Source organism: Exophiala spinifera (genome assembly GCF_000836115.1).
Source record: "Exophiala spinifera strain CBS 89968 unplaced genomic scaffold supercont1.4, whole genome shotgun sequence".
Lineage (NCBI taxonomy): Eukaryota > Fungi > Ascomycota > Eurotiomycetes > Chaetothyriales > Herpotrichiellaceae > Exophiala > Exophiala spinifera.
In genome coordinates this window covers 59,827-84,008 of record NW_015622516.1, presented here as the reverse complement: position 1 = coordinate 84,008, position 24,182 = coordinate 59,827, and the positions used below count along the sequence as shown (strand labels likewise).

Sequence of the window (24,182 nt, the reverse complement as noted above, 5' to 3'; positions counted from 1 at the left end):
CCATGAAGGTGTGGCCTATCGATCCTTTTCTTTTCAAGCGTCGTTGCGCCCTCGAGGCACTTGCTTTGTTTGACGCGTCTTGGCGCACTTTCCATATTTGGTACTAGCATAGATTACAGAGACTTCTCCTGCGCCGTCAGACCTAGACACTTACAACACCTCAATACAACCACGTTACCAACTGTCAAGTTCTCTGTCTTTTGAACCCAAGCCACCCTCAGCGTCCAATGCTTCGGTGTAGACGAACTCTCACTTCCAACTCAATTCCCAACTCAACTTCCGACTCATTCCCAAGTCTCTGTGTTCGGTTTCGACAGCTGGTTTCAAAGCTTTGTGTGCTGGTATAGACAAAATGTCCCCGCCAGAATATTTCACTCAACTTCTTTCGAAAAAAACATTGACGCCTGAAGAAGCACGTTACTTGTGTTCAAATTCAAAGTCCTACGCCAAAATGGTTTTGAATGATCAGAAAGTGGCCGGTCTAGACGGCTGGTGCAAAATTTCTTCCTTGGTCCCAACAAAAAATAATGGGACGCGTCAAGTTTCTTTTCGGGGCGCCAATAAGTTTTCAACTCTCGGCTTGGTGTTGTTACAATCTGCTGGTCTCTCTCTAGGCGACGGTTCAGACGATCGACTAGAAGTTTCTCATCGCTGTAACCAACCCGCCTGCATGACGATTGGGCACGTTTGTGCCGAAAATCATGAACAAAATGAGGATCGAAAACGGTGTCTTGTGTGGGTGCCTTGCCCTTGTGGCAAGGACAAGTTTATGTTGATATGTCAACATGACCCTGTGTGTGTGCGGTTTTGTTTCGGCTTTCAAGATGAAGATGATTTTTTGAACAATGGTGTTTGTCACGATTCTAGAGAGTGTGTTCGGGCGGGTTTAGACCCTCGACGTTTTCGACGTGGTGGTTTAGACATCGGCGGTCCTCTCTTTAAAGGCGCACAATTTTTGAAGGGCTTGTTATTGAAGAAGAAGAAGGAGGAGAAGAAGAGAAAGGCTTCGGAATTAGTAGAAGCCACCGAATGGGTCTGTTTGTAACAAGGGGGTGTCTTGAGAGGCTCTTAGAGGGATAACTGCATGCGAGTCAGTCCCGAAACTCTTGATAGATCAGTTAAACTAGAAGACGAGAGAAAACGATGTCTTCGAAAGCGTTATCCGTACGTCCCCACTAATTCTCACTCTGCTACCATCTCAAGTATATCAAGCACTTGTTCCTTCTGGACCAATGGCACAGGATTTGTCTTTGCCCACATGTCAGAAAGCGTGTTTTCGGCAAGAGTACCGAAAACATCCCTCGAGATGCCCACTTGCTTCAGCGTTCGCGGCAGACCCAGCGCTTGGACCAGAGCTTCTATTATACTGGCAAGATCCTTCTGGCTACCAGATACCAAGGACTGTACTTCTGAGATTTGCAGCAAGACCGTGGCGAGTCTCTCCTGCTGCTGGGTGTTTGCACCTTTTACGGCATTGTATCTGCACACAGCCGGGAGTAAGATACAGCTCGTTTCGCCGTGTGCCACCCCAAGAGGCCCAAGCATATGACCAATAGCATGACTCCCGCCCTTGTCAGGAACGTAGACACCTGTCTTCATAGCTTCAGCAGCTCCAAGCTGCGCATCGTGGATAGCGGCCAAATTGCTAGGTTCTTTGTGGTAGGCCAGCAGTGCCGGGACCAGTAACCTAAGTCCGTGGATGGCTGTTTGGTCTCCTTTTTCGTTGGAGTTGAGGGAACACATAGTTTCCACACAATGGTCTATGGCCCTGACACCGGAACCGAGGAACAGGCGACTCGGCGTTGTGGCTGCGACTTCCGGATCCAACACAACCAGACCTGGATTTTGAACAGGCGGAGCGAAGAGTACCTTCTTGAAGGTCCTATCATTAGTTGCTCCTGCAAAGGATGTGTACTCGCCTCCCGATAGGGAAGTAGGCACCGCGATTGTCTTGATTGTAGGGGGTGTGAGGCTCGCATATCCAGGCGAATCACGATCTGCCAGCTTGCTCAGATCATTCTCGTCGTGAACTCCATTCGCCTCTGCCCATGCTATCAGCTTGATGGCATCCGTCAGACTCCCGGCGCCAAGGGAAATGATACAATCAGCTTCGCGAGATCGCATGTCTTTCACGACTTCCAGGACCTCTGACCATAAGGTATGAGGTTTCATGCCGACTCTCTCTCCAACAATCTTGCTTCCAAGCGCTTTCTGCATTCGCTTGCGGACGTCGCTGTTCTTTGTCAGGGATGCAGACAGGAGCAAGTATACTCTCTTGCACGTCCAGGTTGAGTCTACATGGAAACGACATGCTTCGTGATATGGTAATCCGTATGATAACAACGGGGCTGGCTGATCCTCAGAGAACGGTTGGACAACTAGCTGGTTTTTCAATGCCATGATGGATGATGATACAGTTCGGGGTTGCCTCTGTGCTCGATGCGCAGACAGAAGATGTTAAGGGTTTAAGCACATTTAAACCTCACCTTTGCGTGTGACTTGGATTCTGGACGATAAATGTTCCAGGACTGGTCGGAGAGAAACTGCTGGGATGCCGCGGCCCGCGGTTAATGTCCTGTCGCACCACTCTGCCGATAAGCCGTTTAAACCAGCCGCACCCTCAGAAATCCCCCCGAAATACACTCTCAATGCTTGTTTGTTCCCGAAAATATTCACAATCTTTGATGTAGATGAATGAGGGACTACATGGGCTGCGAGAGGAGTGACAAAGTAGCGATAAGACTGGCTTTGAAACGAGGAGTATTTCATGGAGCACTCCACACGACTTGAGTTTTGGCCATTCAACACTGTCTATTTAAGCAGATCATTGTTTGATTTGCTTGACTTCAAAATCCCGCGCCTTCACCCCGTCTTTGCCGCATATTCCTCTTCATCCACCGGATCGTACCACTCAATACCACCCAGAGAGACAGCCTCGTGGACCATGAAACTGCCATCATCCGCTCCGTGCCAGTGGATGCCTCCCGCGTGGCACCAAATGATGTCCCCAACAGAGATGCGCTTAGGCTTTTGGCCCTGGTCACAAACCCAGCCAGAACCACCCGTGACTTTCAAGAGTTGTCCTTTTTCATGTCGGTGCCAATTCGTCCGGGCACCAGGCTGGAAACTGACATTCGCCACGAGGATGTCGTCGCCGCTCTTCAACATCGGATCTAGCCAGACCTGGCCCACGAAAGTCCCGAAAGCTTCAGATGAGATCGACTCTGCACCCTCGACACGTCCATGCTGAGTGATGGAGGAAATGGGGGATTTGATCGACGTGTCCCTCTTTTTCACAATGACATTGTCTGAGTACGACATTGCTGACAGGAATTGGAGGAGGAAGATTTCGAGGTCCAGGGCGGCTTGTCGTGATTTGTGTTCGGCAAGGAATCTGGAGACGCCTTTTGCACCGTGTGGGTTATCAAAGGCCTGAAGAGTTCTTCAATCTTACACTTTCCAATGGATGGAGTTAAATCAGCTTCATTACTCCATGACGAAACAACTTATATTCAAATGCCAACTCCAACCAATTCAGATCTGTAGTAAGTGATGCATTTATTGCTTTCGGCCCGCGGCATTAAGTAAATGATGTCTGCCAACACGCTGCCCATTCAGTTGACACGTGTCGCGTCGTTCCTTCAAAGTGGCCTTAACTTGTCTATGGCACAGGGATTCTTGTTATTCAGAGGGTTTCGAAAAACTTGACCCTGTGGCTTGTGCAGACAGAAGTGTTAGGTTATAATTGGTCTCAACCTAACACTCACTATAATATAGATTGATCTAGAAGCTTCTATCTACCAGTGTAGTAGAAGCTGATCCTGTCGTGCCATCAGTGGTGGGTTTGCCTCTGGGTTGAACAATCGTCGGCCTCGGGGTTCTTCGACGTCGACGTATGAAGTTCATTGATGAGAAGGTCTTACATTTATCCACAATCGAAAAAAGGGAAGAGATTAGAGGGCTTTAGAGCTTCAAATGTTGATTAAAGGGCGAAATCAAAGTTGAGAGCCAAAGGTGATCAGTCCGTGCAAATCTACTTTCCCGAGGACTAAGTGTCGGCGCATGAACCGCCCGAATTGGATTGTGTCCGTCAAATTCCTTGTGCGAATCATAAGTGACCGCGTGTGTTTTCTAGAATCTGTCACAAGTCTACCCTAGATAAGATCTACGTCATGGCTAACATGGAGCCAGACTGCCGAGCAATCGAGGTTCTGCACAAAGGGACTTATAAGTCTCGGAAAGGTTACGAGTGCCAAAAGAGGAACTTACTGTGGTCCGTGGGTCATCATTCGTCCTTTGGAAAACTTTCAGGGCCGCCTCGCCCATGGATGCCTCAGTTCCAGCATCTTTCGCTGCTTCCAAAGCCAAGGATACATCCTTGACACATAAGCGAGGCGCGAATGTTTGTCGAAATCCATCTGTTGAAGCTGATTTCACGTGGATGCCAGGAACTGGTTGAGCGTTGTCCATGGCCCAAGAGTCACCACTTGAGCTTTTGATACACTTGTACAGAGTCATCTTGTCCACCCCATGTTTGATGCCAAATGCCATGCCCTCGGCGGCTGTCACTATGTTGCTCAGGCCCATGTAATTGTTGACGGTTTTACACACCAGTCCTGCGCCGAGACTGCCGCAAAAGGTCACTCGTTCTGGAGCACCCATGAAGTTGAGAACGTCTTGAATGCGTCTCCGCAGCGGGTCGGCGCCAGCCACTGGGGGGAAGCCTACCATGAATGACAAAGTCCCTGCTTCGGCGCCCGCAGTACCTCCAGAAACGGGTGCATCGACATAGACACCCTGGCCGGCATCCATGACTGATTTCCCAATATCTCGAGACACTTTGACTTCAATTGTACTGCACTCCAACATCAAACGGTCTATCTGTTCAGTAGCCGCAATGACTCCGTTTTGCGGGTCGAGGTACACTTCCTGGGCATTACCGCCGTTTGGGACCATTGATATAACCGTCTGCGACTTCTCTGCCACCTCCTTCGACGTGTGAGCAATGCTAATCGGGCCGAAATTTCCAAATTTCTTAATGAACCGCTCACATGCTTCGGGAACGATATCGAATACGTATAAGGTTGCAGATGCTGTCATGTGTTTGCGTATATTTCCAGCCATCTGAAAACCCATATTCCCCAGTCCTAAGATAGGTTAGCCGAAGGTCTGCTGTGAGGCAATTCGTCCCTCTTCAGTAGACAAACCAATGAACCCGAAATCCGCTTCCATGTTGACAAAAAGTTTTGGCGGCCTAGATCAAGATGCGAGGGATTCCTGGTTGAAAGGCCTCCAAACAGCGTAGAACTTTGTACAAGGCTCAGACTCAAGGGTTTCAGAGTATGAAAGATCGTAATAGCACCATATATGAATATATGCTGAGAGAATTGGTCTCCTTCTTAGGCTCCGGACCGCAAGAAGAAAGAGAGCACAATGATATTTTGAGACCTGTGAAAGACTGCTCTCAGTTTGTATATAGGATCCCGCTGCCCGACCTCGCATGTGTGACATACGGCGTACTCTGAGCCCTCTTGACATTGCACCAAATCATGCTAGTCCGGGCAAGCATGAGCCATCCGATGCGGCGATGCTCGTGTTACCTTTACCGGAGAGCTAAGTTTCGACTTCTGGGCCACAAGCTAATTGCCGCGGGCCGCGGTGAATTTTCGGACAATGGATGTCAACGGGGAATGCTGCAGTTCAAGGGACGTGTCCTTTGAGACGGCACGCAAGAATGCTAGGCAACATTCGAGTTGGATAGGATGCTCCTAGATACAAGATTACCATCTATCTGCTCATACGGAGTATAACCTTAATAACTCAACCGGAGCTAGTAAGAAATCTGTAAAGACCCGTTCTTGGCGCTCCTTTCGAAGTTCGCGCGTTGCAACAAGCCCTGTAATCCTTGCGCGACGGTGTGTATTGTTCAAGTTAAGCTGCAACTGCTACTACCCCGAGCTAAGAATCTTCTCAGGCTAATGATGAAGCTCAGAATCCAGGGATAACGACTTAACGTGCTTGCGGCGGGCCGCGGGTATCCATCCAGAATGCTCTTCTCACTCGGCAATCAATCAAGGGTAGTAATCAGCAAGAACAGTACTAGTTTGTACTCGTATTGTCGGGATGCGAGAAGCCAATTCCACGGCTCTGGAATGAGTTATCCACAATTCATACCCCAGCTTCCCCACGCCCTTGCACAAATCCGAACGTTCATCGGGGTTAGCAGGCAAGCCAGATAAATGGAGGGTGCACTTTCCAGCTTTTGCGTCAGAAACAACCGCACTTGAAGACATTTGAAAGCATTATTGGCGCCATTATTAACCCCAAGGCACGAGAGACCTACAAGCATCTCATACACGGCCACAATGGCAACCAACAACGTCGAGCACTATTTGGGAGACCTTGAGGCAGCCACTAAGATCATCCCGCCGAATGAACCGTACATTATGATGAACCTGATGAGGTTCAAGTCCCATGCCACATATAACGCGGACTATCAGGGACCTAAAGTTGCGACCGGCAAGGAAGCATATCTCACCTACAAGGACAAGTTCAACGACCGAGTACGAGAGATGGGACTAGAAAGTTCCATTGTCTTGTTCGGCAAAGCCTACACACAGATTGTAGCCGGACCACAAGAAGGAGAAAGTTGGGATGTCGTGGTTCTACTCAAATTTTCGTCTTGGGCGGCTTTTAAGTCGGTTCTCGAGGACGAGAAATATATCAAGGAAATTCAGCCACATCGTCTCGCAGCTTTACAGGAGCTTCGAAGCTTTGCTGTCATAGAGCTTCTGTCGCTATAGAAGTGCTAGTTCTGATTCTATATCTCAAGAACACTGTGACCGTTCGCTATTGACTTAAATGCTGGTGATAGTTTGTATACTATCTGTAAGGACAATAGAATATAGTAGATATCAATAAGGAAATAAGTGTCACGCTCTCAATCTATCTCCTTTTCCCTCCCAGATAAGAGAATCGAAGCCTTGAAGAGCTTGGAGTCCGTTTTGTCTGCGCGCTCTATTTGTAGTGTGTGCACCAAGTCTCTGTGTCAAGCGTAACATATCTATGAGACGGCCATCTTCAAAAGTTAGTTGGGTTCACAGTTGTTGTATATATCGTAAGTAGCACTCTGTATTCTACTTGAAAGATGATTTACTTTAAAGCGAGAGAGTGATTATCTTTCACATTGAGTCGCACTGCATAAACGATTCTGATTATCTGACTTGCGGTGTCGGATGTCCAAAATAAAGCCTCTCTGTGAGAAGCAGTATTCCATATTTTCCGCCGAGACAATCTCGCCAATAGTGACATCATGGGACAGAGTTTTCGACTGCAGGAACGAAATCCCTCAGAAAAAGCCAGCGGACCTTTTCAGCTGCATTGGCCGCCTTCCAATTCTTCACCGTACCATGGGGGAACCATTCTAACCCACACGCAGGGTCAAGTATGGTCATGTCGTGAGCAATGATAACGAGCACATTGTCTGTCGCATCAAAGACTTGCATACGCTCATTGGAGTGTATAGACTCTTCGTGATTATGAGCAACATGAGTAGAGAGGTCGTAATATGGATCGACACCCTTTTTCCTGGGGTGAATGGCCTCAAATAGATGCCCTGGACAAACCGAAGCGAACTTGGACACGTACGGAGATGGCGAGATTTCTGCAGGGAGAGGCAGGTACTCCGTGGGCCGGAACTCGCCCCCATGATGCGCTGTATCGCCGCCCATGTAAATAAAGGTGTCCTCGGTATCCCCTTCTTTGGTGGACGTAACTCGCGCCAACCCGCATGTATGGCCAATGGCGTGTCCCGGAGCGTCGAGAAGATAAAACGAACCGTCTTCAAAATAATCGATCGCTCTAAGGCCGCCAATCTTTAATTGAGACTTGCCCTCGAAATCCAACTCTTTATGCTTACGATTCGCAAAATCCGAGCTTAGTAGTGGCGAATTTTCGTTCTCTGGATAGAGCGGGAAAAAAGAGTCCTTGACGCCAGGGCCTGTAATCAGAGTCGTACTTGTGGGAAACTGACTCACGTCCCCTGTGTGATCAAAGTGCCAGTGACTCCAAATAACGGCCTCGATCGCGCCACCCTTAACGTCAACACCGTTTTCTTGAAGGACCTCGTCGACATTCTTTGGGACGTCAAAGGCCCAACCCGGTCCGCTGATTAGAGACTGAACAGCAGGAGGGTGGCTTTGCCAATCTTTCCGTAGACCCAAGTCAAACAGGATCTTCCGGCCTGAAGATACTTGCTCAACCAAGAAACTGAACGCAGGCGCGAACATTTGCGTATGACCATGAATTGGCGGTGTCATGAAAACATCTGTGGGGGCGGTTATTCTGGCGGTTCCATCCACAATTTGAACCTTGGCTGAAGCTCCTGGAGGAGCGTTCAACGGCTCAGGTTTTTTAGCGGGATGGAGGAGGTTGGGTGCCATATTTGACTTGTCTTCGTTGTTGATCACGATGCCAATATCCGTCGAATGTCTTGAGGTACTTATAGTCGTGTGTCTGGTAAGATAGTGGTGTCTACTTCCAAGCGGAGGGATCGCCCGACGGACAGTTGGCCCAATCCCCGCTGTGGCCCCATGGGGGAGGCAACCCCTACGAGTGCAGATGTGTTATGGTCTCGATCCGCGGGGCCCACACAGTCGTCATGATGAGACGATCTTAATGTTCCGCGGACCGAACCCCACGCAGGAATGTTTCGTGTTTATACCTATCAGAATGCTCGACTGCCTCACCCATTAGCCTTTACACGTTATATTCTGTAGCACAAACACGAAAGGAACAAGTTGCGGATTCCGCGGATATGAACGAGGCGTGCGCCAACTGCGGTGTAGTGCCAAGGTCAGCGCTAGTCCCGACTGGGTCCCAGGTCACGATGAACGGTAATGGGTATTTAAAACGCATAACGCCAACGCATTAGGCTCGATTAGGCTATCATATATTCCCCCCCGGTACTACGCACAACGCCTTACAACTTACCTGTTCCTGCGCCCCTCTCGGTGCTATACAAGTTATATGCACTCTAGGGTGGTGAATTCACAAGCCTAGAGGACGGGGAATGGGCATGTTAAGGGGGGATGATTTATATGTCTATAGGGTGAAGAGCCAAGTTTAGATATTAAGCCTAAACATTGACGTAAATTGAAGTCTAAAATACCTAAACTATGGGGTTGAGGTGCCTAAATTGTAGGGCTGAGATACCTGAATTATAGGCGTGAGTGACCTAAATTATAGAGAGCTAGAGCGCCTAAATTGTGAGCTTAGAGGGTAAGGAAATAGACGGGTCTAGGGGGCTGCAAGTAAAAATTATTGAGAAGGTTACCCGAGCCACTTACTAGATTAGGTTTAGACGCGTTGTGCGTGCTACAGAGAGTGTTGTGCATAATATCCATTACCACGATGGCCCAGCCACAAAACCTGAGGAATAAGGTTGTGTCCCCTCCACATGCCGGTGGTTGAGTTCTCTTTGGAGATTCAGCAGCAGCCACAATGACCATCCGGAGACAGTTCAATCTATGTTCAACACATACGGAAAATGTATTAACAAGTATTAAAGGAGGTGTTGTTGAGCAGGCTGAGTTGCGGGCGTGTCCGATGACCGTCTTTACAATTGTAATACTCACGCCGAGCGCCCCGGCTAACGCCAACGCCCCGACACCCCGACGCTCCTTTGCAAGAATTGCAACTTTTCAAACACCATCAATTCACTCCTTTCTCACTATACTATGCTATATCATAGGGTTCATTTCTCTCTTCTCCTTCTGCATATTGCTGGGCGCACCCAGGATATCGGCGGCATCGTTTTCTAGGCACTTCCCGGTGCGGCGGAGAGAAAGAACCTTCAGGAGGGGAGAAATTTTCACTCGTTTTGCCATATAACTCACACAGAACCCGCCCTGCGAGTTGAGGAAGTCAGACTCGTCAATACATCCCATTTGGCCCCAAAAACATCGCCTAGAACTAAGAGTTGCATAAGATGCATCATGACCATCGAGGCCTGCCAGTTACATACGCCATTACAGACCTGGCAAACCCGACATGTTATCCGGAACGAAAGCGAAATCCATCCACATATCCGCAAGAGCTTCGGTATTGGCTAAGTCAGGTTGCAGTGGTACCAATGCATCACTTGGTAAAGGTAACTGTGCCATTGGCCCAGCATCAGGTGCGTTCCAGAATGATGCAGCCCAATCTTCTCGTGAATTGCAAGCATCTAACACTGTTCTGCTCTCCGGGCAGTCGTTGGCTGTTCTCACATCAGGGAGAGATCTTACGGCGGGATCTTCAGTGACAGTGCTGAACTCGGGGAAATTGTGAGTTTGATCTTCATCAGTAGCTGACCCTTCCGGACACACTTCACCCCTGGATCGAGGTGTAATACATTCATCGTAACTTGATGATGCAACGCCACGACTGTCCGTGACACGTGGGTGCCATGATACTTTTTCGGTGCGGCTAGGTACCTTAATGCGATCAATAATGTGCTGGATAGTCTGCAGGATCCAAGCAGAAGCAAACTGTTGTTCCGACAGGGTGTGCAACATGACTCGACACTCCTCTAGTTGTCGAGTAGCCTCACTCCGGACCTTGATATCTTCCGAAAAGGTGTCGAATACATGGTGTATACTGGCCGGCATTAAGCAACTCACCGCGGTGGCTGAGAGACACTTAATTAGATCTGCTCGAAAGAAATCCATAGCGATCTTGGTGATCTCTTGAGCGCAGCTTCTTACGATAGCGCGCGAGCTTGTGACGGATTCTTCTGTCGACAACATTTGTGGTCGATGAATGGTCATCAACGCTAGATGATAAAGCATAGCCAGTAATCCTCGGTGACATAGTTCCGATCTAGACCAAGCGGGTGGATCGAATGGCAGGTTCTCAGCGCGCCATAAATCTCTCCCTAGTTCTTGTCTCCATGTCATGAGTTGTTGTTGACAGTTCTTTAATTCTTCAATATTTAGTTGTCGTTTAGATAACACTTGATTTGAGCCTTCCATTTGCTGAGCAGAATAAAGAACCGCTGTTCTCCCAGCCGCGTTCTCAGGACATGCTGTGGTAAGGATTCGACCAAAGATGTAAATCAGTTTGGTGAAGTCAATCGTGAGTCGCGTTAGAGCTTGATGTTGCTCCTTTGAAGGAAGTGAAAGCCCCGTTAAAACTTCAGTTGTCCCTTCGTCAGAGTCAAAATCTTCTGTACAAAGCATGGCAACATTATAGTCACCCGGCTTGATTCGAGGAGCACGCATCATGCCAAGGGACCCAATGATTTCGCGTGTATATAGCGCCCACCAAAGGCGGCGTTGATGTTTTCGCTGCGCTAAACTTGCGTTAATCCCGCCGAGGGACGCCTGATGTAGATCAACAGTGCGTGCAATAGAATAGGCGATACCGATCCAGTGCCAACTATCCTTTCTTTCGTTAATGCTTCTCCACCAAAAGGACCATAATAATAGAGACTGAACGAGACAGTGTCTATCTTCTTCATAATCCATATCATAAAGTAATCGAATTTTTTGATGCCAGCTTTGACGAAAGGCCTTTCTAGTTAGGAAACCAGCATTTCGGACCAGTCGAACATCTGCCCACATACTACCAGCAAAGATGAGAGATTGAAGTAAAAGTAAGCTTATAGCTTCACCATCTTTGTCATCATTGAGTATTGATTGAATCTCAATAACATTCACTGTGGGATATAGTGGGTGTATGTAAAGAGCGTAACATCGAAGACACTCCTCCATTAACGGGCGATCAGGAAGCGTGAATGCGCCCTTTTTCTGGAGATATTCGATGTCGTCTGAGTCGAGAGACACAGGTAGAGGTTTGATGTAGTCCGGAAGATTCGGCCAACTGAACCCATTATTTCTCGCCGAAGGAGGTTGAAGGAACGATTGCCCGGTCGACTGCTGTTGCAGGTGTGCTGGATCAGATTGTCGCCCAGGCTCCAGGGCCATGGTCCAGGAGTTTAGCGGTACTAAGAACAAACAATGAAAACGGTTCCCGCTGGACACAGCATTTCCTGCTTACCTGGTTCCGTCCACTGGTTCAATTCACCCATCTGATCTACTTGGCTTGGATTGCTTGTGTTCGTGGAATCAGACAGCAGCGCAGGCACCTGAGCATCGTGGAGAGAGAACGAAGCCGTGTTCGTTTCCTGGTACGACGCAGGCGGCGCATCTTCTTGATTTGCATTACCAGAAATCAATTTGGACTTTCTAAAAATTGGCGTCGTCAGTGCATGAGGCCGAGCTGTTGGTCTTGTGGCCGGACAGACTTGCGACTTTGTTTGGGGACCAGCACACAAGGAACATCATCAAAAGCACAGATTGAACATCGTTTTCCGTCCCTTGAATCACAGCGGACTTTTTTCGTGCGACATAATTTGCACGCGGATCGAGCCCGCGGCGCTATAGAGCGACTTCCACTGCTGGGGGCTGCCTGGTGAGGTGCACCACGGGAGTCTGGATTTTGCATGTCGATGGTGTTGCTGATGATGCTCCTTGTTGAGTTCGAGATAAGGTTAGTAGCCGCTCCCCAGGAATATAGAATGTCTAGTTTCACGCACAAGCAGTTCGCAGCGGAGGATGATGTAGAGTCGGCCCCACGGTTTCGGTGACTGGTATTTATAATCAATAAGACCGGGGAAGTTCAGGGAACGAGATCTGGGGGCAAATTTGTTAGCATGCCAACTCGACAAGTGCCAAGCAACCCCACCACTAGTCACGTGCGAGCGCTGCCCCGGCCGTGTCCACAACCCCGCGTATGCACCTTCAACTCCTAGTTTAGTCCTTCGGATTGAAGTGTCATCAATTCATCGCTCAAAGCGTGACAGTAATGGAGACTGCGGAGAGATGAGGAGGGCCGAAAGTATGCCGAGTCAGACGAATAGTGCACAAGATCTTGATCTCACAAAGAGAATACAAGATTGCTGGGTACGATTGAGTCCCTCGAAACGGACGATTGGTCAAGAAGCGCTATAAACATATTGCAGTCTACCTGACTGGTCTACGTGTTGGTATCTTTATTTTTCAACATACCATGCCAGATTATTCTTGGTGTCCAGCTCGAAGCTCGTAAATCCATTCCCCAGAAAGGACCATCGGTTCGCATTCCTATACTTGATATCAAAATCCTCAGGACGAAGGTCTTCGACCAGCCGGCGGAAAAGCAACGCACTTCCACTGTACGTAAGACCGATAAGTCAGCATGGTACACAAGCCGCATCAGCACGGGTCGTTTAGTGATACGGAGGGTGGATAGGTTGTGGTGCAGACTTACCCAAACCCAGCCACGTTCCGGCCGTGGATGGTGTTCCGCTTGAACCAGCTCCGACAACCATCTGACCACACCATGGTCTGATGCACGGCATCTTCATAGTCGATCAACTCGTCAATCACGTCGGCTCGTGGCACGATGGTCTCGATGTCTTCCTCGGCCATCTTGCGGATCCATTTGAGAAAGTAATCGGCCGACCAGTTGATGGACTCGATGAGTGACCCATGCGTGACGACGGCGTTGGGCCCGAGGAACATGAAGTAGTTGGGCATGTCGGCCGCCGCGATCGATAGGTACGCGCGTGGATCAGCGTCCCATTTTTGGCGGAGGTCGACCCCGTTTCTTCCGATCATGTGCCAAGACGGCTTCCACGATACGTCGAAGCCTGTGGCGCAAGCGATCACATCGACCTTGAAGGTCTGACCGTCGGCCGACGTGATGCAGTCTTCGTCCGCGCTGACTACCCCTTGAACGACTAGTTCGACGTTGGGCTTCTGGAGGGCTTCGAGATAGCCTTCGGCCGGGGTGATTCGACGACACGCAAGTCCCCATTCCGGGATCAACTTTTCACATAGATAGGGGTCGTTGTGCAGTCTTTGGCGCATCTGCTCACGAGCAACTTCGGTGATTTGTTTGTTCTCAGGTGAATCTTTGATGAACTACAACATACATATCAGTGACGCAGGGGAAGAGCAAAACCAAATTCGAAGGCCATAACAAAAGACTTACCCGTCGAAACCCGGCATTGATATTATGGATGATCTTTCGACGGTAGTCGCGATGGAATTCTGGGTCTTCTCGAAACTTCCTCTTATCTTCTTCAGTGTAGGCTGGATTTCCCGACGCGTCATCTCGACCAAGGAGAGTTGCCGGCGCAAAAGGCGTATACACATAATTAGAGCTTTTCTGGAAGCAAATCACCTTGGTCCCTGGCAGCTCGGCGAGCTGAGGGATGATTTGCACTCCCGAAGATCCGTTCCCAATGACACCGATGGTTTTGTTCGAGTAGTCATATCCTTGGTCCCAGTCTGCGCTGTGGCACTTGTGGCCTTGAAATCTTTCCAAACCCGGAATGTTGGGCCATCGCCAGGAACTACGTACAACCACGAGTCAGAAGAATCCTCGGAGTATTGTATCAGAAATCATAACCTACTTCAAAACTCCCTGGCCCGAGACTAGGATGTCCGCATATAGCGTCTTTTCGCCATCTGGAGTGTCAACTTTGATTTCCCATTCAGATCGCTCTTCCAGCCACAACGTCTGCGTCACTTTATGATTGAGCCTCACGTCTCGATCCAAAGTCCATTTTTGGACCGTGTCCTTGATGTACTCCTGGATCTGAGGACCAGTTGCGTAAAAATGACTCCAGTCTGTCTTGGGATCAAAGGGAAATGCCTATTCGAATCAGTCTTGAGCTGAGCAGATCAGTATATGAACTGAATTTGTCACTCACGTAGATGTGTGCAGGGACATCACATTGCACGCCGGGATAGCGGTTGACCAACCAAGTTCCACCCAGGTCTGCGCGCGCTTCGAGGATAGTGTGGTCGACCAAGCCTTGGAGGGCAGGTTGTTCATGTTGTAGTTTATGGGCAAAGATGAGACCGGAAAAGCCAGCACCAATCGTGACGACGCGAATCTTTCGGCGAGGGGTATAGGCTGGCTCACGATATAATGTGGTAGTACTCCGATGGCCACCAACGTGGATGTTACTGGAGTCCCTCATTTTGCATGATGTACTGCAATTGACTCACAACTGGAATTTCAATTGGCTTAAGTATGAGGTCCAAATAGTCCCAAGAATGAAGTTGAATAGATCCAAAAATGGGCACGCGGATCATCACGTCTACCCCGGTCTAGTCTCCCTACCACACTATCGGGTGACTTGTTGACATCTCATCCACGCCAACTGCCAGCATATCTTCGATAGTGCAACGGGCCGGCTAGCTTGTGGGCATTTCGTGAATCCCTTCGGTCCGATCAGCATGTAGAAAGTACAATGTCCGCGGGCCGAATCCTGTTGTGGAAGTACAGTACCTTGTGATCCATAGATCATGAGAGCGCGATGTTTACGATGTTAAATTCTGATATCAAGTGTTCTCATTGCACACTGTCAGGGCCAGCACGAGCACCTGTCCTCATCTGCCTTCTTGTAGCCACCTAGGAACTAGCCATGGCATCTTCAAACCACTATCAGCTTCAAGGTGCTGAATTAGGCAAGCAAATGGCTTCTCGATTCCTAGGTGAGAAGTTCCTCGAGTCGGTTCAAGCGAAACTGGTAAGTCGACATGTTTGATCCCCGGAATAAGCGGATGGATGACCAATGTCGGTGCTGTAGAAAGACGACATCTTCACCCAAACCAGCATGGAATACATTTACGATCCTTGTTTCACTGGCTATGCACGACCCGGTCTCGAATTCCGCGAAAGGGCGTTGATGAACATCGCAATGCTCATTGCGTTGAACCGTGAAGCCGAATTAAGGATTCATATACGAGCCGCCGTCAATAATAATCTGACAGAGGAGACGATTTGTGAAGCGTGTCGCCACGCCATGGTTTACTGCGGGGTGCCGGCCGGACGTACGGCCATGATTGTTGCAAGCGAAGTCTTTGCCCAGTTGAAGGAGTCTGGGGAGTATCCTAGGAAGGCCTGAGAGACCAAAGCAGGAAACTATTTTTGGGTAGTCAAATATAAAATGGAACGAATCAGCATTTGTACGTCTATGTTTGACAAATGATACTGTTGCGTAAAAGCACTTGATACACGACGAGTTCTTCGTCCCGCAACCAGTGCATGCGGCTATCGCAGAGCTTGGGTACTAGAAAGCACAAGGCAACTCCTTCGTCTTCGACAGGCGGTATACTCCGTTTCATCCAAACTGGAAGAAGTCTGAAGCATCGCACGACTACCCGCGGCCCGCGGACATTAGACTAGGAGCAAGAAGTCCCCCGCGCCTCCTGTTGGACTAGGCTGAGTTGCGGCCGATGTCAGTCACCGTCTTTACAAGTCAAATACTCACGCCTAGCGCCTTAGCGCCTCCGGCGGAACGCCGACGCCCTCACGTTCCTTACAACTTTTGCAACACCATCAATTCACTGTTTCTAGTCATATATGACTATATTCTCGGACTTCACAAGGAGGCTTTCTCTCCGTCTAGAACGTCGCCCGATAGAACGCCGTCCGAGGACGGCGGATGACTCCATGCGGCGCGCTGTGCGACGGCGAGAAAGCCCTCCCTTGGAACGTTCCTTTTGCCTATATAATAGTTAGGAATCTCCCTCCGAGAGAGGGAGGTCAGACTCGTCAATACATCACATTTAGCCCCCAGACATCGCCTAGAACTGAGCGTTGCATAACACCTCCGAATCGACACCTCGCGGCACGGCAAAGAAAGTGGGGAGTCTATGGGCCGGGATGGTGGACCGGGTTTATCGGACTTCTGTCGATTATTGGTGTCGATAACGAAATACATCCTTGATAATGTGACGGGAGTCGTACAATGATGGGGGTGGTGTGGAGGTTGTTGCGTGATACTCGAGAGTTGCACCTACCGCAAATATGGCCAACGTCGAAGTGCCGAAGACCATGTTGGCATGGCAGAAACACATACCCAGCAAGACACCGGTAAGATACCTAGGGTCTATACCTTCTATCAGTAAAAGTTGCCACATCAGCCTTGGTCAATGGCAAAGAGGAAGAGTAGAAGTTCTGACAACATGGATATGATGATCTAGGTCCGAGTGGAAATTCCCGTACCAACGCCGCAAGATGACGAAGTGCTTGTCAAGATCCATGCAGTGGGAGGTGAGATCGAAGTCCTGAACCTTCCTTTTCGTTCCAGAACTCGACTAAGGCTCTATCCCAGTATGTCATAGCGCCTACAATATCAAGGAGCTAGAAGCTCATCCCATGGAATTCACATCAGGAAGGATGAACTTCACAATGGTATGATTCTTTACAATACACACGGACAGTTCATTGACCACAAGTCACGGTTGACAGGGCCATGAGGGCTGCGGCGAAGTCGTCTCAATGGGACCAATGGCCTACAGACACCAGACTGGCGATATGGTAGCTCTGCTGTGCGTACCGGGCTGCAATAGCGCTGATTGTCCCGAGTGTTCTAGTGGAGTGCCCCAATTGTGTCTGGTCGGTCCTCGTTACGGGGGCGGTCCAGATGGCTTCTTTGCACCGTATGCGGTGGTGCGGGAGCATGCTGCCATCAAAGTTCCTCAGGGTGTGGATGCTGGCGTAGCAGCAGTGGCAACAGATGCGTGCATTACAAGCTATCATGCTGTTACTGACCGCGCTCAAGTCAAGAAGGACGACGTGGTGTTATTATTCGGTTTGGGCGGGCTCGGGTTCAATGCTCTTCAGTTCATCCTGCACATTGGGGCCCGGGTAATTGTGGTGGATCAACGGCGGATGGTTTTGGACGAAGCGGTGAAATTCGGCGTCCCTAAGGACGATATTGTTCCGGCTGGGACCCCAGATGTCAGCTCCTGGGTGCGTGAGCGGAACCTCAGGGTCGACAAGGTTATCGACTTTGTCTCTGTGCAAGATACTCATCAAGCTGCAATCGATAGTGGTAAGTCACTTTCCGCTCTACCCTCAACATACAACCGCTGAGAGGGACAGTTCGTCGAGGAGGTACGGTGGTATCCGTAGGCCTTCTGGGCTCAGAGCTGAAGCTTCGCACTGCCACCCTGGTTCGAAAACAACTTAATCTATTGGGGAGCTATGGAGGTACAAGTGCTGATGTTGCTGCCTGCCTGGATCTATGTGCCAAAGGTGTCTTGGTCCCACAGATCCAAGAAGGGAGCCTCCGGGACTTTCCGCAGATTCTGGAAGATCTACACGATGGGAAAATCAAGAGTCGTATGGTAATGAGGCCAGAAGGAATGGAGATTTGAGTCAGGAAACACTCTCAGACAATATTTTGGTGTAAACCTCACTATCACTTGCAATTCGTCGAAGGCTACTCGCAGTGACATTTCATGTGATTGACAGGGCAGTAGAAGTGCTTTCACTCCTCGCAGGACCCGAGATGAAAAGGAACTGAGCACCTCCTTTCTCGGGGCCAATATTGCGATGGTGACAGTCTAAGATCCCCTGCTAAGATCGCTTTATAGCCTTAGTGTCTTCTTTTCTCTTCGAGCTCACTTCTGGCCGCAACATCTTGTTAAACCTGAGCATGCGAAAAGACCCAGGAAGCTTCTTATCTTGTTTAATTTTACTGAGACTATATACTTGATTAGTCTTCATATCTGATTCACTAGTGCAACCTCAACAGGCATCATCATTCGGTAGAGCGTAGACAGCTAAGCATATCAGGAATAGAATACAGATTGATCGACATAACAATACTGTATCCACGACTCTACTGCGATTTCTTCCAAAGCAGTGTTCGTACCCTTCTTTTTCACCACTGAGTCCGTGTTTTCTGCTTTGCAGCGTTGAGCTAAGCAGTCGCGCGTTAGCATTTTCCACGCAGTTACGAAGATGAACATACACTACCGCGGTGGTTAATTGCGACAGCTTGCGCACCCAGCTTGCCCAGCAAGCTATCTTCTTCGTAATCGTCGACATCAAGGTCGACGTACCCTGTAGATACAATTTTGCGAGGCACGATGCCAAAGGCACGACCTAGACCAGTTGAGTCTCTGATCACTCAGACAGTGGTCGAAGTGATGCTCACCGTTAATGCTGGGTGTTGAGACGATCCTCGCAACTGCCTGTCCAGCGTCATCAACTGTTGCAAATGCCATCCCTGCAGTGTCAAGATACTTGGCAGCGTCTTTGCTGAGCAGTGTAGAGCGGATCCACCTGGAGTATAGTCAGGACATTTCTTCTTTCCGGGAGAAGTTGCCGTACCAAGGAGCAATATAGTTCACTCGTGTACAGTATTGGACCTCCGACCTCCGCAGAGTCTTCATCAATCCTCGCAGCCCATACTTGGCACTGGTATACTGCGGAGCTCCCGGTACATCGAGATAGCCAGCTAAGCTGCCAGTGAAAATGAGACTTTGGTCGCAATTGGCCTTCCCAGTAGTACTTTGCTTGCGGAAGAAGAAGAGCGCCAGCTTCACCGTGTACAGTACCCCCACTAGATTGACTTTCAAGATGTTAAGCTCCGGCTCTTCCGGCTGATCTTGCGTTACTAATGGCTCTTGTCAGCCGTCTTGTACTCGCTCTTGATCAAGGGCACAAAGTTAACACGCACTATCATTCTGGAATATCGAATCACCGCCACTGATCCCAGCATTTGCGATGACCGTGTCAATTCTGCCGGACGGTGACCACGACAAAGCAGCGTTGAAGAGCGCGAGCTGATCTGCCCAGACTGTCACGTTGCATTTGATGAACTTGATCAATCTGCCTAGTTTAGTAGCAGCCAGCTCGAATGAATGAAGTCTTCTTCAAGACATTACAGATCATGAGTGGCTCTTACCCTGGGAATTCTTTCTCTAGCTTTGCACCTCCTCCCTCGTCCATGTCCGCAACAACAACATGCACCCTGTATCGATAAATAGGCAGAATGGCTAGCGCACTGTTTAAAGACAGACTCACCCGCACGCTACCAATGCTCGGGCATAACCTTCCCCGATTCCGTTGGCCCCTGAGGGAGTGTACGTGTTAGTAAACCGCAATCTTAGTCCAGGGTTTCATACCTCCAGTTATGATAGCTGTCTTGCCCTTGGCATGGCTATGGTCAAAGTCAGTAGCACAGGCTACACCACCAGTATTGAAGTAAGACATAATTATTGGCGGACGCAGGGACCTTTGCAGAGTTTGGTAGCGAAGGGGTGGTGAATGGTTCTGTTGTTACGTCGATGTCTTTACTAGAACACGACGGCTGTGTATGATAGGTATGACGCGAGGAAAGCAGGTGTGTCCTCGGACCGTGTGCTAAGCGCGGGCCGAGAGACAACAGTATTCGACCTGTGAGATACCCTGGAGCGGAGGTTGAGGTTCGGTTGATCTCTGAGTCGGATGACTTCATCTGATTTTGCTTGGCTTTGGGGTCGTTGTTCGTTACAACAGTGGTCAGCATTAAAGACATATAATATACTAACTTGATAAAATGAGGACGTTTGTCCGGACGTCGTTACTGGCGAAGGGAGTAGATGTAAGAGGCGAGAATCCCAGATTAAATGGCTGGGGGCCCCGGATTCTCATTGAAGAGCTCGCTACTACACACGCTGGACTTTCATGGATCGGTGTGGTCACCAACCCATGGTTTGACTGCGTAAGTTACTTGGTCACATGTCTTCTAACCTTCCATCCTGGACTGCTATATGTTTCTCGATTGTTGCATGTTGGCTTAGTGAGCGTATAGAGCTTTAAGAATGGCTATTACGGCATCGACGTAGCGAATGCCACGGCAACGCTATATGACGGTGGAGAGACACCGTTCAACGCAACATTGATTTCAACAGTTGGCCTCAACATTGCCCGGCTCCTGAGCCTGCCGGTGTCTACGCTTTCTTCGTCCAAGCAAGATGAAAGAGGCATGGTGGTAGTATTGAAGGAAATTATCGAGGAATCTAATCTTAAGAGGAATTGAGTCTTATAAAGCAAATAAGAGAGTCAGAGAGCCATGTCCCACGACGTTCAGCCACGAGGAAAGTTTTCGTTCCTTTAAGCCATATCAATTGTTGTGCAACGCTCACACAATGGGAGTTTAATGGGATGTATTGACGAGTCTGACCTCGATGACTAGGAGGTCGAGGACTATGATATATATAGTCAAAAGGAGCGACTATTCTCTTGTCCGATTGAGGCCTTTTTCGTTGCCGCATCACAGGCCGCAAGGTGGCCTTTCCTGACGTATCTTGAGTAGTTGCAACAAGCGCTCTGATGGTTGGCAATAGAACGGCCTATATATTGCTGTCAACATGATATAGTTCAATGAGTGAAGTGATAGTTGCAAAGTGCGCAATAATGAGCGTTCCAGGCGGCGGGGTTCCTCCGGAGGCGTTCGGCGCGAGTATGGAGGTTGTAATGACACCGTCACAACTCAGCCTGTTCAACACACCCCCTCAGGAAATGATGCCGTCGTCATTGATGTGGAAACATCAGGATAGCATTTCCTGGATATCAGTGAGGTTGAGTTACTTGATGAAAGCCTCATGTTTTTACCTAGACAAGGCTTTCGTAAGGCCGTCGGCAATCATGTCGTTCGTCGGCGTCTAATCGAGGCTGATTTTTCCTTGTTGCACCTCTTGTCGAAGCCAATGTCGATGAATATCAACATGATGGAGCCGAGTAGACAGCTTTTCGTTCTTGATTAGCAGTCGAATAGTCTGCAGGTTGTCGGAGAGAAGTGATGAAGTCTTCTCTAGGTCTAGGTTGATGTCAGCAAACATTCTTTTCCACCAGATCATTTCGCTCGCCGCGTTAGAGAGGGCAAGGAGTTCAGTCTCGGTGGAGGACGTTGTGACCGTCTTTTGCTTCCCTGACCTTCAGTTAATAGGCCCTCCGAATAGCGTTAAGATATAGCTATCAGAGCTCCTCCTCGTCTCAGGGTCGTCGGCGAAGGAGGCGTCCAACGCGTAGAGAAAGTGTTGATTAGATTGACTGTTGTATGTGAGGGAGAAGTGTTTTATGCGGTAGAGATATGCAATCACTTTATCCGCGGCCTTGGCATACGCACTTGATGGGTTGACTAGGAACTGTGCCAGTTTAAAGTGGGCATAGGCGACGTCTGGCCTAAGTTGCGCATAAGGCGAATGAGATAGATCTAACACGTTGTTGATATGCGTGAATCTCTTGTGGGGAGGCCTGTCCTTCATGAGGTTGCAACTCACTAGTTGATAGTGAAGTATCAGGCAAATGATCGCGTTGTCGAACATGGAACTTGGCTGCGATTTTATTAATATATAAGTTGAGCGATAGGTGAATAGTCCTGTTGTTGCGGTCTCACAGGATGCGAATGCCGTAAAACCAATTAGCGTTATTGAGAACGCGAAACTTAAATCGTTCACCTAGTCGGCGTGTTAGGGAGTGAAATATATCCATCTTGCTCCTGTGGTAGAGAATCATAATATTATCCACATAAAAGAAGACTAGAACCTGTTCGCCTTGGAAGAGACAGTTGACATTAGGCACCTCCGCAAGTCCTAGGTCCTTAAGCGCCGCAGTGAAGATATTATACCACAACAATGGAGATTCCTTCAAACCATAGAGCGCTTTCAGGAGACGCAGGATCTTGCCTGGCCTAGAATAACCTGCAGGATACTCGATATAGACCTCCTTTTCCATGGGTGAGTTAAGGAAGGCGTTGACGGCGTCGGCCTGCCAGATTTCGAGGTCAAAGAACGCCGCAATGGCCATGAGTGCGCGGAAGGTCTTGAGTGTAAGCGTTGCCGTGTATGTGTCGTCCTGAGAACGTTGCAAGTCGCCTCGGGCGCAAATGCGCGCTTTGTGTTTAGCAAGAAAGCCGTCGTTATCAAATTTATATGTAAACACCCACATAAGAGGAATAACTTGCTTTTCCTGGGCGCATTAGCGCTCCACCTCCTTGACTGTTTTGCTTTAAAGGACTTGGCTCCATTCAACGTCCATAGCCGCCTCGAATTGGCGCCTGTGTGAGTGTGCTAACATTTGACGATAAGTCTATAGCGCGGGAGAAAGATTATCTCTATGAACCTTTCACTGTTCGCTCAGCGCCTCGTTGAATGCTGCGTGGAAGGAGTGAAGATTATGAGGATCGCTTGCTAGTTGTATAGCGTAGTTCTGATGACACCTAGACAGCTGTCGTCGCCGTCGCTCGTGAGGTGAAAGAATGTTGTTCTTATCCAAGTTAGCTGATATTTCACTAGAACGTGGAGATATGGTGGGAGCATCGTCGCGTGAGTTGCCTAATTGGGTAGTAGTTACCAAATCCGGAGTAGTTGCCGAAAATGACGCAACCTAATTAGCGAGGTCTAACGACGCCTCCTGTGTTGTAGAGAGTTATGAAATAGTGCTAGGCTGAGGGCTGTGTTCAACCCTAGGTTGTTAAATACTAGACACGCTAGGCGCTGTGCTAGCCTCGGGCGTTACGCGTGGCGTGGGTAAGGCGATTTCCACCCCCTCAGTTTGAATCCTGTCTTTCTCAACATGCAAGAGTGATAATGAACCGCGTGAGACAAGGATAGTGTCTAGATCATCAGGATCTACAAGGGGATCCTAATCAGGAGATGATTCGTCAACATCGCTGCCGAGAACGAGGGCCTCGAGGTCTAGTACTTCGATAAGTTCCTAAGGAAGGGCACGGAGTTGCTCCGCGGTTTGCACCTTAGTGAGATCGTAGAACACATCATCGTGAAACACAATATCCCTAGAACGAAGAATCCTCTGTTTTGCAGGTATCTAAACGCGCCAGATATTCCTTGCATTATAGCCAACTAGCTAGCCAACTATTGCCCTATCCTCTAGCTTTTCGAGTCTAGAGACTTGCTTGTTGTGAACGAACGCCTTATATCCAATTGGGTGGAGATATACAAGGGTTGGCTTTCTTCCGTGGAGTGCCTCGTAAGGAGTTTTCCATTCTAGTGATCTGGATAGTGTTCGATTGATAAGATAGCCAGCCGTCTTGACTAGTTCTGGCCATAGAAAGTGTGGCAGATGGCCCTGAACCTTGAGGGTCCTCGCCACCTGCGTAATAATGCCTTCTGAGCGTTCCGCAGCCTCGTTCTGGGCTGGAGTGTGAGGGGCTAAGTGCTCGACGGTGATTCCTAGCCTGCGGAGTTGACTATAGAAATTATCGCCTAATGCTGTTTCATTGTCTAGACACAGGAATGCTGGTGTCTTGTTAAATTGTGTTTAGATCATCGCTAACCAGTCTAGGATAATTTCTCTTGCCTAAGAACGAGTGTTATGAGTAAACACATAGTTCATGTGGGTGT

The 24,182-nt window shown here is 49.0% G+C and overlaps 10 protein-coding genes across 10 annotated transcripts; 3 read left to right on the top strand and 7 right to left on the bottom strand.

The window, feature by feature from the left end:
- Positions 1–1,182: 1,182 nt before the first annotated feature.
- PV08_05212 (uncharacterized protein) lies at positions 1,183–2,400 on the bottom strand (the record flags this gene model as incomplete). The annotated part of the gene is made up of 1 exon (XM_016379556.1): positions 1,183–2,400. The coding sequence occupies one exon, from the start codon at positions 2,398–2,400 to the stop codon at positions 1,183–1,185; it is 1,218 nt and encodes a 405-aa protein (XP_016235383.1).
- Positions 2,401–2,862: 462 nt separating this feature from the next.
- Positions 2,863–3,321, bottom strand: PV08_05211 (uncharacterized protein; the record flags this gene model as incomplete). Its single annotated transcript, XM_016379555.1, has 1 exon — positions 2,863–3,321. One exon carries the CDS (start codon positions 3,319–3,321, stop codon positions 2,863–2,865), a length of 459 nt encoding a protein of 152 aa, XP_016235382.1.
- Positions 3,322–4,154: 833 nt separating this feature from the next.
- PV08_05210 (uncharacterized protein) lies at positions 4,155–5,232 on the bottom strand (the record flags this gene model as incomplete). The annotated part of the gene is made up of 3 exons (XM_016379554.1): positions 4,155–4,211; positions 4,270–5,147; positions 5,208–5,232. 3 exons carry the CDS (start codon positions 5,230–5,232, stop codon positions 4,155–4,157), a joined length of 960 nt encoding a protein of 319 aa, XP_016235381.1.
- A 1,133-nt stretch (positions 5,233–6,365) lies between these two features.
- On the top strand, positions 6,366–6,803 carry PV08_05209 (uncharacterized protein; the record flags this gene model as incomplete). The annotated part of the gene is made up of 1 exon (XM_016379553.1): positions 6,366–6,803. The coding sequence occupies one exon, from the start codon at positions 6,366–6,368 to the stop codon at positions 6,801–6,803; it is 438 nt and encodes a 145-aa protein (XP_016235380.1).
- A 507-nt stretch (positions 6,804–7,310) lies between these two features.
- On the bottom strand, positions 7,311–8,441 carry PV08_05208 (uncharacterized protein; the record flags this gene model as incomplete). The annotated part of the gene is made up of 1 exon (XM_016379552.1): positions 7,311–8,441. One exon carries the CDS (start codon positions 8,439–8,441, stop codon positions 7,311–7,313), a length of 1,131 nt encoding a protein of 376 aa, XP_016235379.1.
- Positions 8,442–10,028: 1,587 nt separating this feature from the next.
- On the bottom strand, positions 10,029–11,966 carry PV08_05207 (uncharacterized protein; the record flags this gene model as incomplete). The annotated part of the gene is made up of 1 exon (XM_016379551.1): positions 10,029–11,966. The coding sequence occupies one exon, from the start codon at positions 11,964–11,966 to the stop codon at positions 10,029–10,031; it is 1,938 nt and encodes a 645-aa protein (XP_016235378.1).
- Positions 11,967–13,033: 1,067 nt separating this feature from the next.
- PV08_05206 (uncharacterized protein) lies at positions 13,034–15,013 on the bottom strand (the record flags this gene model as incomplete). Its single annotated transcript, XM_016379550.1, has 5 exons — positions 13,034–13,193; positions 13,291–13,946; positions 14,017–14,380; positions 14,441–14,682; positions 14,741–15,013. The coding sequence occupies 5 exons, from the start codon at positions 15,011–15,013 to the stop codon at positions 13,034–13,036; spliced, it is 1,695 nt and encodes a 564-aa protein (XP_016235377.1).
- A 447-nt stretch (positions 15,014–15,460) lies between these two features.
- Positions 15,461–15,943, top strand: PV08_05205 (uncharacterized protein; the record flags this gene model as incomplete). The annotated part of the gene is made up of 2 exons (XM_016379549.1): positions 15,461–15,565; positions 15,626–15,943. 2 exons carry the CDS (start codon positions 15,461–15,463, stop codon positions 15,941–15,943), a joined length of 423 nt encoding a protein of 140 aa, XP_016235376.1.
- Positions 15,944–16,848: 905 nt separating this feature from the next.
- On the top strand, positions 16,849–18,203 carry PV08_05204 (uncharacterized protein; the record flags this gene model as incomplete). The annotated part of the gene is made up of 5 exons (XM_016379548.1): positions 16,849–16,914; positions 17,025–17,094; positions 17,156–17,235; positions 17,293–17,878; positions 17,929–18,203. The coding sequence occupies 5 exons, from the start codon at positions 16,849–16,851 to the stop codon at positions 18,201–18,203; spliced, it is 1,077 nt and encodes a 358-aa protein (XP_016235375.1).
- Positions 18,204–18,712: 509 nt separating this feature from the next.
- PV08_05203 (uncharacterized protein) lies at positions 18,713–20,049 on the bottom strand (the record flags this gene model as incomplete). The annotated part of the gene is made up of 8 exons (XM_016379547.1): positions 18,713–18,751; positions 18,803–18,936; positions 18,989–19,116; positions 19,165–19,450; positions 19,514–19,665; positions 19,742–19,807; positions 19,861–19,909; positions 19,962–20,049. 8 exons carry the CDS (start codon positions 20,047–20,049, stop codon positions 18,713–18,715), a joined length of 942 nt encoding a protein of 313 aa, XP_016235374.1.
- Positions 20,050–24,182: the final 4,133 nt, after the last annotated feature.